At 37.6% G+C, this 15681-nt stretch overlaps 1 protein-coding gene across 1 annotated transcript in view; it reads right to left on the reverse strand.

The window, feature by feature from the left end:
• The window catches only part of GRIN3A (glutamate ionotropic receptor NMDA type subunit 3A), a 216131-nt gene that overhangs the window by 67703 nt on the left and 132747 nt on the right, over window positions 1-15681 (reverse strand). The window contains exon 4 of the mRNA XM_021002197.2: window positions 3177-3322. Within this exon, the coding sequence (XP_020857856.1) occupies window positions 3177-3322 (146 nt within the window). The remainder of the gene's footprint in view (window positions 1-3176; window positions 3323-15681) is intronic.

The following is a 15681-nucleotide window of genomic DNA, read 5'->3' on the forward strand; positions in this document are numbered from 1 at the left end:
GTTTTGAGGAACACCCAACTATACTCTGATCTAACCCTAAGCTTTCTACCTTGTCCATAAGGTTATCTTACCTGTGTATGTGGGTAGGTGTCTGATTTTGTGTACATGGGTGGGTGGCTTACATCTATGTATATGTAGATATCCTAGCTCTGTGTTGGGTCTGTCCTAACACATTATATGGTTTTTCTCTCACTTGGGGTGTGTGTGTGTGTGTGTGTGTGTGTGTGGTCCTACCTCTGTTTGTGAGAGTCCTAGCTATGTGGGGGTATGCTAGTTCTGTAGATGGGTCCTCTCATTTATGAAGGGGTCTTGCTTGGGGAGGAATAAAGGCTAGATAGGGTGGAACCAAGGGGTCTGAGGGTCTGATCCTGTAGCATTTCAGTTGTAGAGCATCCTGTCTCCTAGTGCAAGGGCTGTTGGAGCTATAGATAATGAAGCTTAGCTAATGTCCCAGCTGCTGCACAGCTGGGAACACAGCTGTGAGTGGTATCTGGGCCATTATCCCTCTGCCAAGGCAGGAGTTTTAGTTGGAGGAGAGAATCCAAGAGATGGGCAGAAGAAGGAGGGCTGCCTGAATTTTGTACACAGGAGGGAATGTTGGCATTGACTGCCCAGGTGTGAAGGTGATCAGTGAATCTAGCATTCTTTTTTATTGTATTGCATAACTGCAATTGTTGATTAGGTAATACTATGCTATCCTTCAGTAACATCCTCCTCCCTTGTGTCAATGGCAATGATCTTGAATTAACAGCCATACCAGCTAAATACAAGCTCTGGCATGTCTTGTGAAGCTGGAAAGGTTTTGAGTGCAGGCCTGCTGATAGATTGTCACCTGAGGATCAGCCTACATAAGTATGGAGATACACATCACATGAGGAATATTTTTGGCTGCAGCAACTCATTAAACCATCTGCTATGGTGTGGAGGGGGTGTTATCTGAGTTAGGGGAACAAGGATGCGCACTGATAAAATCATGGACCTTTTGAAGAATTGACATCAGTGCAACATCTGTAAGGAGGTACAAAGCCTAGAAAGATTGTGGCTGGTTACACTTGAATGGAAAAGGCAAGGATTTAATACAGAAGAATTGACATATAGGGTGATTGTCTTACACTAGCCCCATTCGTCCTTTTTGCGTTTGCCTTTTCCTTCCTGTTTATTTGCATGGGAGGCCCAGAAGATCTTGAGGGGTTCTGGGGAGCCATGGTGCCTCAGATTCACACAGCTCTTTGAAGTTCATTGCAAGGCAGTGTCTGAAATGATTTGAGGCAGAAAGCATGTTGACATTTGAGCAATTTATGCTAGTAAAAGGGACTTTCTAACCTAAATCAGATAAGTTTTGTGACAAAGACATGGATCTGGCTAGTGGGAAGAAGGGAATTCAAAAGACAGACTAAATGCCCATGCTGGCTGACCTGTGTTCCACCATAGCTTAACCCCTAGGGTTAATCCCCTGCTGTGGGATTTGACAAATCTTTTCTCTTCAAATGGAGGAAAAGCTGTATTTGGCCCTTTTTTGACTATTGGGTGTGTGAGGGCCCTACCCTTCTAAAAGAGCTGTTGCTTAGTATCTAGGGTCCAAAAAAAAAAAGATTAGGTAAAGTCTGCTCCTCTTATGAGGAAGAAACAGCAGCATCTCAGTTGAGGATTCCAGCTAAACCTCGGTAGGTGACAGCTGTGAGAACAGTCTAGGGTGGGCAAAGGTGAAGAACAGAAGAAATGAGACATGATATCCAGCAGAGCAATGAAATATCATCACCAGAAGACCTCAGCTTGCCTCACATGTGTGCTGGCCACACCGGTTTCCTCTGTGCCTCTTCATGTATGTGCACTTGCCACATGTATTCTCTATATACACGAGCCCTAATTCCCTCTCTCCCAATGTGCGCTCTTGCGAATGTCTACTCCTCTCTCTGATGATCTGTGTATTTATGAGAGATTGTACCTCAGGCTTATTTGAGGATGTTTACTTTTCTAAGTTATTTCATCAAATACTGTTGTTGTTTTTAACTGATTTCATCTTCTGGCTGAGTAGGAAAAATAAATACCCTGATAGAAGTTCCTAAACTATGGTTTTCAGTGAATGTAGGCCAACAGAGTACTTAGAATCTGGGGTAGCTTTTCTAGGGATCACATTTGTGAGATAGGCTTCTCCAACTATTGTACATTGTATATGATATTGAAGTTGTTTGGAAACAACGAATTTTTTCCGTTAGATCTGATTACTACTACCTCGGCTTGTAGTAAGAAGCCTCTTACAAGGGCTTGAGAAGTCTTTCTGTTGTTTACTGAGGAAACTGATGAAAGGGCTGTGACATATCATACAGCATGGAATAACCAAGTAATTACAAATATAACATTTTGTCCAATTAGCTTCAGAAACAGGAAGTTAGATGGATTTTGTAAATTAATCAAATGTATGTAAATGCGTATAACTGTCTCAATCTCATCAAGGAAGTGTGCTAACCATTCTGGCTACCTGCTTGTTACCTATTGCATTAGGAGTCATCTTTCACTAATATCACCTAGGCACAATTCACTCCCTTCTTAGCAGAAAGACCAAACAAGATCCCCCTTGGCTGCTTTCTTCTCCTTTGAGTTCCACCAAAATGGCTGATAGAGGCCAATGAATTGTGTTGCTGTGGCCTGTTTTCTCCCAGTGGCTTCATGTCAGGTGGAAGAAGGTACAGCTGCCACTGCTATGTGTCTTACTTCCACTTTACAGGGGACCTCTAGAATTTATCTTATCTTCTCTTAGCAACAGCAGGCTTGCCTTGGGGTTGATGATTCATCATGCTGTATTGCCCAGGGACACATCAGCCCATTCCTGCCTTTTCCAGGTTTTGATCATTGTATTGCACTGGCTTTCCCAAGTGATGTCACACCAACTTTTGCCTTTTCCATCATCTACTACTTTAAACAATAGCATTGGCTCTTTGTGCAAAGATAGCTCTAGCCTGAGACTAAGCACTCACCTACCAATCAGGTTATGGAAATGCACGCTTCTCCCCACTGAGAAACGTGTCAGACACCAGTAAGCATGGAGTTCATACCCAAAGCAGCTCATTTAAAAAGCTAGCATCACACACAATAGATGGTTTGCAAAGCCTGTGTCAGTTACTAAATGGCGTCTCCATCAGTGATCACATTCAGGGCCTAGGCAAGCTGACACTCACTTCAAATACTCCACTCCATCTGGGGTGGCTGGTACATTGTACCTTCTCATATATTCATACATCTCTGGGAAGCTTTGCTTCACATAGTCTTCAGCACTGCTTTCCCGAACTGTTCCGAATCGAAAGCCTTGAGAGGGATGATGAAGCTAAGAGAAAGAAAAACAAAGAAAAAAGCAGGGCTGTACTCTCATTCATGTAATTAATTTCCAATGTCCTCCTAATTTTTCCACTTCCTGGAACTTAAAGAAAATGTGAAAGTACAGTTGCCTACATACCCACACACATATATACATTTATATCTTAGCATTCACATCAGGCATCTTTCTTCTAAAGCATGCCAACAAATGGAAAATCCAATACAATCTCCCAGGACATTGGGAAAATCTGTCAATCAGCATTTAAGTAAAAGAATACTAACCTTTGGTTGCCATCTTGAGTTGTATGGACAAGAGGTAACGTTACCATATATTAACTGTAACAAGAATGGTTTTTCGGTGTGACTTATAGAATCAGTCTGTTTATTTGACAGCTACTATTTATATATAGTATCAGACTTAAATCATTCTCTTAAATCTCTGCAGGCTGTATTTCTCTTTGACTAGAAAGAACAATACAAATTTTCAAATAAGTTTTCTAATCTGTGATTACAAGGCATTTTCCCAGAGCTATTGGTTTATAAATGAAAGTTGTGAAGGAATCTCTTTTATGTTTACCTAATTTATATTTGTGGTATTTGATTGTTTCACTTTATCTAAAATAAATGTTTGGTTTTGTGGCGAAAGGATCTGGTTCCTTTAAGAAGTTAGGACACAAAAATGCTGAGTTATTTACCCAGATAGAGTTGTGCTTAAAGAGGATTAAGATCAAGCTGTTGCATGGAAGAGAGGTGGCCAGACACAGAGATATCATGTACCTGAATAATAAAACGGCTGAGAATAGTGGAGTAGGTAAACAGAAAACTAGGATGACAGAGGGCTGGGGAAGGGGGAGGAAGCTGTAGCTTCTCTGGAAAACAAGAAAGACAAATTAGGCTCATCGAGCCTAGTAAATAATGAGGACATGTTAGTGTGGAATTTGATACTGGATTTTAACTATTCCACATCTCAGAGTAAGATGAGATTAAAAGCAGATCTGTGAAGTCAGATAAACAAAAAGAAAATAGAAATTGAGCATTTTTCACACTTGAATAATACAGTTTATAGTTTGTGCTTGGGCTTTTTTTTACATTTGATTTATATGGTATTTCACATTTTATATTAAAATTTTAACTTGATGACTTTCTGTTCAAAATGCATTTATTATAAAACCTTTGTTTGGATATATGGAAAATATGGCTTTTTTTTTACCCTAAATTTTTTCCAGCCTGAAGAAAGTCTAGGTTGCTATGCCAGTACTATCCCAATGAAACATGATTAATTTACTAGTGGCAACTACCAGAGGTGAAATACCATCGTGTCCCCCACAGATGTGTTGGCAAGCAGTCTGCTTGTTTCATTCAGCTTGCTCTGTGCTGACCCATCTGTATCATCACAGGCCAGGTACACCACTTTCTTTCCTAGGACTCCAGATTTAGCAATCACTTGAAGTCATGGATTCCAACAAGTACTAGAAGGGGTTAAACAACCTTAGGACATGCCCTGAGCCATGATGAAAACATTGTAATAGTACTTATACCTTGTATTGTGCCTGGCAAAGAGTAGAGGCTTAATAAATACTTGTTGATTGATTGAAATCAGTATTCCATAGCATCGTGAGGACACATTTTAAAGAGCTTACAGCATCTATTATACATGTGCCATCAAATCTCAGTGGTATAAGAATTGTAGCTTCTCATAACTACTGAAAGGTAACCTCTTTTGTGTGGGTGGTGCTGCATGTAGCTAGTAAAATAACATAAGATTCAGCCACCAAGAGCAGTTGAGAAATGTTTCCAGCCACTCATGGAGAAGTCAGTTGGGTGGGTTGTGATTATCTGAGTTAAGTGTGCTTTTAGATATTTTTGTATCCTCACTTATGTAGAAAATGGAGAGGGGACACAGGATAATAATGGAATCAACCCCCTTTTTTTTTTAATAGCTGAGAGGTACTCAGTAGTCCAGCATTTCCAGGATACCACAACCTCCCACAATCCGCAACAAAAGTTTACTTGAGAGAATGGGACTCAGAAGGTATTTTCTTTTTGATAAGTTTTGTTATTGCTTTTTGTTTTCCCACCAGTCACTTCTCAGCTTCCTCTGCCCTGCTGCATTAAATCTTTTTTTATAACAAGGAAAAACATTTAAACAAAGCCAACCAACACAGCATCTGTTGAGATACTGTACTCCCAATCAATAGTTCCAGTCTCTCTTCTGAGAGGAGGAAGAGGGTTTCCTTACTAGCTCAGAAGGTATTTTCCAGGACACAGCTGTCCCTGATCTTGCAACACAGCATCATTACCACTCAGGTCTATTATTTAATCTATATCTGAGATACACAGCAGATGGTACTGCCTTGCTCTATATAAGATGCTCCCCAAGACAGACAAAACTCATGAGAATACAAATAGATTCATAAGGAAAGCTACTCAAGTATCTAGACTCCTCAGAGCCTTATTATTCTGTCACAAAGAGGTGTCACCCAATTCCAAAAGACTCATAATGGAAAATGCCATCCACATCAGAGAAAGAACCGTGGAGTCTGAATGCAGATTGAAGCATACTGTTTTCTCTGTCTCTTTTTTCTTTTTCATGGTTTTTCCCTTTTGTCCTGAATCTTCTTTCATAATATGACTAATATGAGAATATGTTTAATATGATTGTACATGTATAGTCTATATCAGATTACATGCTAAGGAGGGGAAGGAGGAGAAAAATTTGGAACCCAAAATCTTATAAAAGTGAATGTTAAAAACTAAAAAAAACCCAAAAAACCAAAAAACAAAGAGGTGTCACCTCCTCTTCTCTCTTCTGTTTTGTCAACAGGTAGCAGTGTAGTATTAATGACCTACTTAGAAACAGCAGCTTCGAAGCCTGGAACTATCTTTGCTTTTGTAAGCTGTCTGTAGACAGCCTCAGAGGAGGAGAGATTCAGAGGTATTGCCAATAACTGCTGTCTTCTTTCTGCTCTAGAGATCAATTGTCCTGCCTTTCTGACTGTTCTGATGTGTTCCCAACAGTGCTCATTCTAGTGGATAGATATTCACTTGGGCATTAGTAGAGACCCTGACAAGTCAAACTCTTAGTGGTCATAGTTCCCTTTCTATCATTGATGGAATGAATGTTGAGTTTTTCACATTACATCTCGCTACTTTGCATAGATTCATTTGCACCCACAAAATAATAATTTCATTTACTGAAATTCCATTGGAGTTTCCAGCCCCACCCACCTCATAAAAAAAGCCTATTCAGTTGGTGAAGCTCCCCCAGAGACAAACTGGGGTTTCTTCTCTTCCTTTATGGTCTGTTTCTCTGGCATTTCCATATAGCTGCTTATAGGGATGCTATCCATGTTTGTGAGGCAAATGGCATCAAGGCTTTGAGAACAGAGCCCTTCAGAAATAAAAATAGCTGAAAATCTGGGAGAAGCAGCATTTTATACTGCTCAGCATAGAGCATAGATATTCAATGATTTATTTTAAAGACTATCTTGTAGGTTATGTACCTTGCTTTGACATATGCACCTCATTTGATCAAGTGAGATACTTGTAAAACAGCACAGTGCCTGGCGTATAGTAGGTGCTTAATAAGTGCTTATTCTCTTCCCTTCCCCGTCTGCTTTGACATGGCAAGAGACCACATTCCCTATTACAGGAAGAAGAAAATGTCACATGTGAATCCAGTTCTCCTCTGTAGTTTTCTTACCTCTTATCTCTTGATCTCTTTCTTCCTCTTACTGTTCTCTATTAGAAATCTATTAGTTCTCTTTTTCTCCCTTGCTGATTCCTTTAGATTGTAAGCTCTTTAAGGGCAAGGCTGTCTTTTTCTTCCTTTTGTATCCCCAGCACTTAGCACAGTGCCCAGCACACAGCTGGTACCTACTGACTGACTCTATGATTCCTTTAAAATTATTTTTTCTTCCTTAGAAAGGCATATACTACTATCTTATGAAATACTTGTACAACGGTTCATAAAAGACTATGTTGAGGATGTTTATGACTGGGAAAGGAAGTAAGTTATTTATGGTGGGAACAGTGGATACTGACTGAAAGACTATAGGGCTGCATTCAAACCGTCAGAATTTTCAAAGAATCAAAAGGCCTCCTGCATTTTCTATAGATCCTCTTTGCAGAATGTATAAAAACATGGTTTAGAATTAAGCAGGATGAGAAAGGGTGGTTGGGCTGTGATTTGTACTAATGGAAAGATTCCCTACATAGTTGAAAGTACAGATGAAAGAACACAAGATTTGGATCCAGGAGGCAAGGGCCCAAGTCTCAGCTCCATTACTTCTTACCAGGTCCCACCCTTCCAGCCTTTCCTCTCTCTGTATTCACTGGTTTCATCCCTTCAGTTTAGAAAAAGGCCTAGATCTCCCTCATTCTTTACTTCACTTTACATTGCTATTTCCTTAAAATATCTTCCAATATCTTTCCTCCTTACCATAGTCTATATCTAGAAAAAAAGCCATCTGCTTTTATATCTTTCACCTTCATACATTCCACCCTTTTAACTCCTTGAAATCTGGCATCTAACTTTTGACTCCACCACTTGCCTGAAACTGCTTTTCTTGGTACAGTTAACAACTATGAAGATAACTCATAACCTGCATCCAGGCTCTTATCTCTGAATTGTCCATCAGCATCTCAAAGTCAAGACATCACCTTCCTGATGTCATTGGTCCTCTTCGAGAATGAAGGACAAACAACAAACAATACCAACATCCTTTCAGGTTTGTAACTTTGGAGTTGTTTTTCGCTCTTCAACCTTCCTTATCCCCTATATCCTGTTAGTTGCTAAGTCTTGCTAATTCAACCTCCAAAACATCTTTCACATTTGTCCCTTTCTCTCTACTTTAGTTCTGGCTTTTATCTCTTTTCTGGACAATTGTAATAGTCTTTGAATTTTTCTATGCCCTCTCCATGTGGTTGTCAAAGTGATATGCCTAAAGTGTAGGTTTGATCATGACACTCCTCTGCTCAAGAAGTTTCACTGATTGCCTCTTGCCTCTATGATAAAATAATACCGACTTTTCCACATGGCATTTAAAACTCTACGTAAGTTGGCTTCAACTTATTTTTCCAGTTTTATTTCACATTATTGCCCCACATGTAATTTATGTTCTAGCCAAATCGATCTCTACATGGTCTTCTTCTTCTTCTTCTTATTAATGATGATGATGCTAACAATGATGATTATATGTAGCATTTATATAGCACTTTGATTTACCAAGCACTTTATAGATGGTGCCTCATTTAATCCATAGAACAACCCCATGAAATAGGGTAGATCAGGAAACTAAAGCTGAGAGAGGGGTGAAATAATTTACCTGGAGGCAGACAGCTAGGAAGTATCTGAGGCAGGATTTGAGTTCAGATCATCTTGATAACATTTCACTATCTGTTCCCCACATATAAGCTGTTTTCCATGTCTGGCATGCTCTCCTTCATATTGACCTCTATCTCTTGGAATCCCTAACTCCATCTGAAGGTCAGCTCAAGTGGTGTCACATGAAGCCTTTCTAGATACTCTTAGTTGCTATCATTCCCGGCTTGAAATTACTTTGTATTACATTTTGTAATACAACTTGTATTTATTTTTTGTGTATATTTTGTATTTTTTAATTTATTAATTGAATAGACTTATTTGTTCTCCCAGTTAAATATAAGCTACTTAAGGGCAAGACTCTTTTCATTTTCAACTTTGCATCTCCATAGCCTAGTACAATGTAGCACAGTGGTTCTCAAACTTTTTGATCTCAGGACCCCTTTATTGAGGATCACTTCCTCCCTTCCGCACAAAGAGCTTTGGGTTAAATAGGTTATATCTATCAATATTTATTGTATTATAAATTAAATATCTTAGTATTATTATAAAATAATTTTGACCTTGTAGACCTCTTGGAAGGGTCTCAGGAACCACTAGGGGTCCTCAGGCCACACTTTGAGAACCACTGGCCTAGCACGTATTAGCTGCTTAATAAATGTTTATTTAATTGAATTATGTAGTATTTTATAACTTACAACAAAACATTTGATTTCTTAGGGCCTCAGCTTCTTCTTATAGAAAATGAGAGATTTGCCCTAGTGACTAGATGATCTCCAAGGTCCTTTTCAGTGCTAGACCTTATCGGCAGCTATAAAGAAAAATATTGCAGCAATTTCAATAACTCTCTAGTCACAAAATTACAGAATATGAGTTGGAAAGGACCTTAGGACTCATCTTATTCAGCCTTCTATTCAGTGAGGAAAGTCTTTTATCTGTCTTTCTACACACACACACACACACACACACACACACACACATGTATAAATATATACATATTCATACATATATATGCATGTATGAAATGTGGAAGTTCATTTGAGATGAAGTTTACACAGCCAGTGATGTTAAAAAAGGACATTGAATATATACAGGAAGTTGTGAACTAAACTAATCATTTTGGAGAAAAATTTGTAACTATGCCCAAAAGAGCTATAGAAGTGCATACTCTTTGACAAGCAATAGCACTATTAGATTTGTACCCTAAACAGCTCAACAAAAAGGAGAAGAAACTATGCATACAAAAATATTTATATCAGTTCTTTTTGTGGTGGCAAAGAATTAGAAACTGAATGGGTGCCAATCAGCTGGGGAGTGGCTGAATAAATTGTGGTATACAATTGTGGTAGAATACTGTTGTGCTTTAAGAAATGATGAAGTGAATGGTTTCAGAAAAACCTGGGAAGATGTATATGAGCTGATTCAAAGTGAAGTAAACAGAACTAGGAGAATATTATACATAGTAACAGCAATATTGTAGTGACAGTCAACTCTGATCCATACAATGACCTATAGCAGATCCAAAGGATTCCTTATGAAGAATGCTGTTGACTTCCAGAAAGAGAACCAATGAATTCTGAGTGCAAATTGAAACATATTTTCTTTTATAAGATGACTAATGTGGAATTATGTTTTGCATGACTTCATATGCATAATGGGTATTTTAATTCTTGTCTTCTCAATGAGTAGGAGGAAGGGAAAGAATTTGGGATTGAAAATTAAAAAAAAAGAAAATGTACAGGGGACTAATAGCTCTCAAACTATGTGGATGCCACTTAGCTAAGACTTCACAGGATGAGAAATATTATCTCTAATGTTTCAGTGAAATACTCTATCTACTGCTTTGACTTTATATTTGTGTCATCCTATTTGAGTCTCCTTGCGAATTATTTGAGATTAAGCTCTTTATTAGCACAAAGGGTTATAATATTAGTGGAATACTGAATCCTATTCAAAACAACTGCATGTAGACAAAAAGCACTTTGAATGTTTAAGGAATAATGATTTCCCAGTGAGCACAAAAGAAGTGACTCAGAAAAAAATGGAAGGGACTACTATGTAAAACCAAACATAAGAAAGGCTGCTGTGCATGAGGATACAACAGTTTAGAGAGAAAACACATGGGCATATACTCACAGAATGGTTGTGAGAGAACATATACATGCCTTACATGTTATAAATACATTTGTGTGTGTGTGTATATGTGTGTATATATAATCTATGTCTTAGTAAATATGTAAAAAAAATGCTTCCATATGCAAAGAAGGAAAGTATTGTTGTGTTCAAAAACATAACTCTCTATTACAAAACCCTCTGCAGCATATAAGCATAGTCAATCAAACCAAATCCTTAGTAGATCCAAAAAATGTTTTGTTTTGTACCTTTAAGCTATTACTTCTGTCAGTAGGTGGTTTCATCATAGGTCCTCTGGAAATACGATTGGTTTTTGCTCTGGTCAAAATTCTTAAGTCTTTTAAGTTGTTTGTCTTTAGAATGCTGTTGCTATCATATGTATTGTTCTCCTTGCACTGCTCACTTTACTTTTTTCATCAGTTCATGTTTCCCAGGATTCCCTTAGAATCACCATTTCCTACAGTATAGTACTATTCCATTGAATTCATATATCAAAATTTGTCCAGCTGTTCCTCAAATGGGGAGCATTCTCTTAGTTTCCAGTTCTTTTTTCTTTCTTTGCTCCTCTTAATGCCCCCTTCAGGATCAGCAAGTTTTATTGTTTGTAACTATTCCATCCCTGACATTTTTCTCCCCTTTACCATATCCCCTAATCCCTTCCTGTTTTTCAGCTGAATTTTATATATTTCTACAGCAAACTATGTGAATATGTGTGTTTCAACTCACTTTTTTATCAGTTCAGGTAAGAGTGAGGTTCATCTGACATCCACTTTCCTCAGTCTTCCCCTATGTTTGCATTTCTTCTTATGAACACCGATGATGAGAAATGTTTCATGCCATTCTTCTTCCATTCTACACTAGTTTATTCTTTTTACTCTTCTTTTTCTTTCCTTCCTTAGATCCTTAACAACCCCCAAATCCTCTGTTTTTCTTATTCAACTCTCTCAATACCTTTCACAGATGCTAAGGTATTGAAGGGACATTTCTTTCTTCTCCCTGTATTAGAATATTAGTCCTTCATCACATAGGCCCTTCCAATTGCACAAATAAACTTACCTTTCTAAGGTTCTCTTGGGTTTTATTTATACATTTCAAAGTTTTTACTCAGCTCTCTTATTTTAATCAAGGGTGCTAGAAAGTCCTCTATTTTATTAGAGATCCATTTCCTCCCTTGTAAGATTACATACAGCTTTATACGGTAAGTTACTCTTGTGTGTCTGAATGTACATGTATGTACCTATGAATATGTGTGCACACATATATGTTTATCTTAGAATAGATTATGTTAAAACTTATTCAAGTAAACAACTCTCTGAAAATTGGGATAGACCAAATAGAAATCAATAATTCCGTGAAAAAACAAGAAAAATTGGGGCAAAATAAAAATATTGAAGAAATAGATGTGAAGTTTCTGCCATCAAAAATTACTCATCTGAAAAACAGGACTAGGAGATATAATTTTTTTTCTCTTTCTTTTTTATAATTAATTAATTAATTTTTAGTTTTCAACATTCACTTCCATAAGATTTTGAGTTTTGAATTTTCTCTTCCACTCTCTCCTCCCCCCTCCCCAAGAAGGTGTGCAGTCTGATATAGCCTCTACTTATACATTTATATTAAACATATTTTCACATTAGTCATGATATAAAGAAGAATTAGAACTAATGGGAGGAACCATGAGAAAGAAGAAACAAAACAAAACAACAAAAGAAAAAGAGAGCAAATAGTATGCTTCTATCTGCATTCAAACTCTAAAGTTCTTTCTCTGGATGTGGATAGCATTTTCCATTGTGAGCCTTTTGGAGTTGTCTTAGATCCTTGCATTGCTGAGAAGAGGTAAGTCTATCAAGGTCAGTCATCACATAGTGTGGCTGTTACTATGTACAATGTCCTCCTGGTTCTGCTCATTTTAGTCAGCATCACTTCATCTAAGTCTTTCCAGGTTTTTCTGAAGTCTGCCTGCTCATCATTTCTTATAGCACAATGGTATTTTATTACATTCATATACCACAACTTGTCTAGCCATTCCCTAATTGACGAGTATCTCTTCAGTTTTCAATTCTTTGCCACCACAAAAAGAGCTGCTATAAATATTGTTGTACATGTGGGTCCTTTTGCCATTTTTATGAAGGGAGATACTATTTAAAAATCATCAGACTCTTTGAAAATCATGTTTCAGGGCAGCTAGGTGGCACAGTGGATAGAGTACCAGCCCTGAAGTCAGGAGTACCTGAGTTCAAATCTGGCCTCAGACCAAACACTTGACACTTACTAGTTGTGTGACCCTGGGCAAGTCACTTAACCAAATTGCCTAAAAACAAACAAACAAACAAACAAAAGAAAACCATGCTTCAAAAGCCTCGACACTACACTTCAAAAAGCCAAAAATAAAAATGAAAAATCAAGAGTACCAAATCATAATCAAATATATTTGGAATATATATGTATACATACTAAATTTTGGACTATTTTATTCCAGGATGTCCTTTGATTTATGGTAGAAGCTGACAGGTCTGGTAAATTCTGACTGGAGTTCTTTGGTACTTGAACTCTTTCTCTCAACTTGAAACATTTTTTTTTCTCTAACTTGGAAGCTATGGATTTTGGATATGACATTCCTGGAACTTTTCCATTTGGGGTTTCTTTGAGGTGTGATCTATGGATCTTTTTATTTTCACTTTGTCCCCTGGTTTGAATATATCTGGGAAGTTGTCATTTATGATTTTTTTAAGTATATTACCCAGGCTTTTAAAATCATGATTTTCAGGGAGTCTAATGGTCCTTAAATTACATCTCCTTGACCTGTTTTCCAGATAAGTAATTTTTGATAGCAAAAACTTCACATCTTCTATTTTGTCAAAGTTTTTATTTTGTCCTAATATTTCTTGCTTTTACAAGGATTTATTGATTTCTATTTAGTCCATTCTAATTTTTCGGGAATTATTTAATTAAGTCTTAACAAGTTCTACTCTAAATTATATTTTTTTTCCTCTCTAATTCTTTCATTCAAATTTCTTATTCCATTTTTAATCTAATGCTTCATTTCATCTGGACATTTATGTGGGCCTGATGGAAAATGCTTTTTTCTTTCTTTTGAGTCTCTGCTTGTCATTTTTATGAAATTACTCTGTCCTTTAGGTTAGATTTTAGTGTACCTCTTGAAGTATTGTAATTCTTTGGAGTGATCTGTATCTCCAGACTTAGTTCCTGAATTGGGGCTTTATGCCAGGGCCAGAATTCATTTTCTACTACACTTTTAAGTAGGGTGATCAGCTCTGCTCATTGTTGATTTTGTTCAACTGGGTTCCTTCATTGATGTACATTTTCTGTGTGTTCACTGGATGTTTTAAGTTTCAGAAGTACTGGGTCTTCTGGTCTTCTTAGTTATCTCAGTGCAGATAGGTAGGAGAAGTACCAGAAGAGAGTCACATAATAAAAACTTAGGGACAAGAGAAGAGCCAAGAGAAAGGGGTGACTAATAACTTGAAAAGCAGCTTAGAGGTCAGCTGAGGATGAAGACAAAAAAACCCTTCAGATTTAGCAGATGGAAGTCACTGGTAACTTAGGAAGAAGTTTCAGTAGAATGGTGACTTCAGAAGCAGGGGCTTAAGAAATGAGTGGATTAGTTGGTGAAGTTCAGGCAATGAGCATAACTGAATCCAATTCATCATGTGCTTCTGCAGTAATAATAATAATAGTTCACATTTGTGTAGTGCTTTGAGGGGAGGCTTGGTGTTGGAGAGAAATCTGGCCTTGGCCTCAGAGCCAAGATTCCATGAGTTTAAGCCATGCCTCTGACATATACTGGTTCTCTGACTCCTGGGCAAGTCACTTAACCTCTCAGTGCCCCTTGGCAACTTTCTAAAACTGTAAATTGCAGAACAGGTCCTAATATGAATTGGCAAAGATAATTTCCTTACTAGGGAGCTCTGTACACTAATGAAATTAAACGCCTGGACCAAAAATAAAAATAAGGCTTTAAGGTTTGCAAAATCTATTACTTGAATTATTTCATTTGTTCCTCACAGTAATCTTGTACTCAGAGGACATAGTATAATGTCATAGGTACTTTGCATGGAAAAGACCTTTGTAAACTTGCAAGATAGGATAAAATGCAGTAGGTATTTTGGGAGGCCTTACAAATCCATTTTAATCAATTATGTCAGCATTTCTTTCATGAAAATCACCTCTATAACATATCCTACTTTGAAGAGAATTTTTGCAGGATATTCTGTGGATTCTGTAGGTGAGTAAAGGGTCAGGTTGCTCGCTTGGGGAAAAGTGGGGAAATTAAATTGCAACCTGGAATCATTCAAAGGTAAGTCCAAGGTCTAAATGCAATTGGTACAGCAGAGAACAAAATTGATTGCAACCTAATGCTTGCTTGGTGCAAAATTAATTTGATACTCCAGGTTAAATCCTTCACCTGTAAAGTGGTGGTAATAACACTTTCACTGCCTACCTCACAGGTCTGTTTTTAAGAAAGTGTTTTGTAAACCTTAAAGCATTATGATAATAAGCACTATTCTCAACAGCTGTGCCATTACACTATTCATTCATTACAGATTAGAAATTAGATGAGTCCAATCTTTAGTTATCATTGTGTAGTGCCACCTCCATGTTCAGAGCTGACTTCAAAATGATCATCAAACAGGCTATTATTATTCAGCTCAATAAGATTCTAGACCCTCCCTTCTTCCCTCCCTCCCTCCTTTCCTTCCTTCCTTTCTTCTCTTTCCTCCTTTTGTTCCTCTTGCATGCTTCCCTTTCTTTCCTTCTTTCAGTCACTCATAGACTGTGCCCATTCTGAGAGCCTGCAATAGAATCTCCTGCCATTAGAAGAAAACACTGAGACAAAATCATGTATTAGATGATTTGAACCCAGGAGTCATTGATGACTAATTTACTAATAA

This window comes from Phascolarctos cinereus, unplaced genomic scaffold (genome assembly GCF_003287225.1).
Source record: "Phascolarctos cinereus isolate Bilbo 61053 unplaced genomic scaffold, phaCin_HiC Scaffold_4;HRSCAF=312, whole genome shotgun sequence".
NCBI lineage: Eukaryota > Metazoa > Chordata > Mammalia > Diprotodontia > Phascolarctidae > Phascolarctos > Phascolarctos cinereus.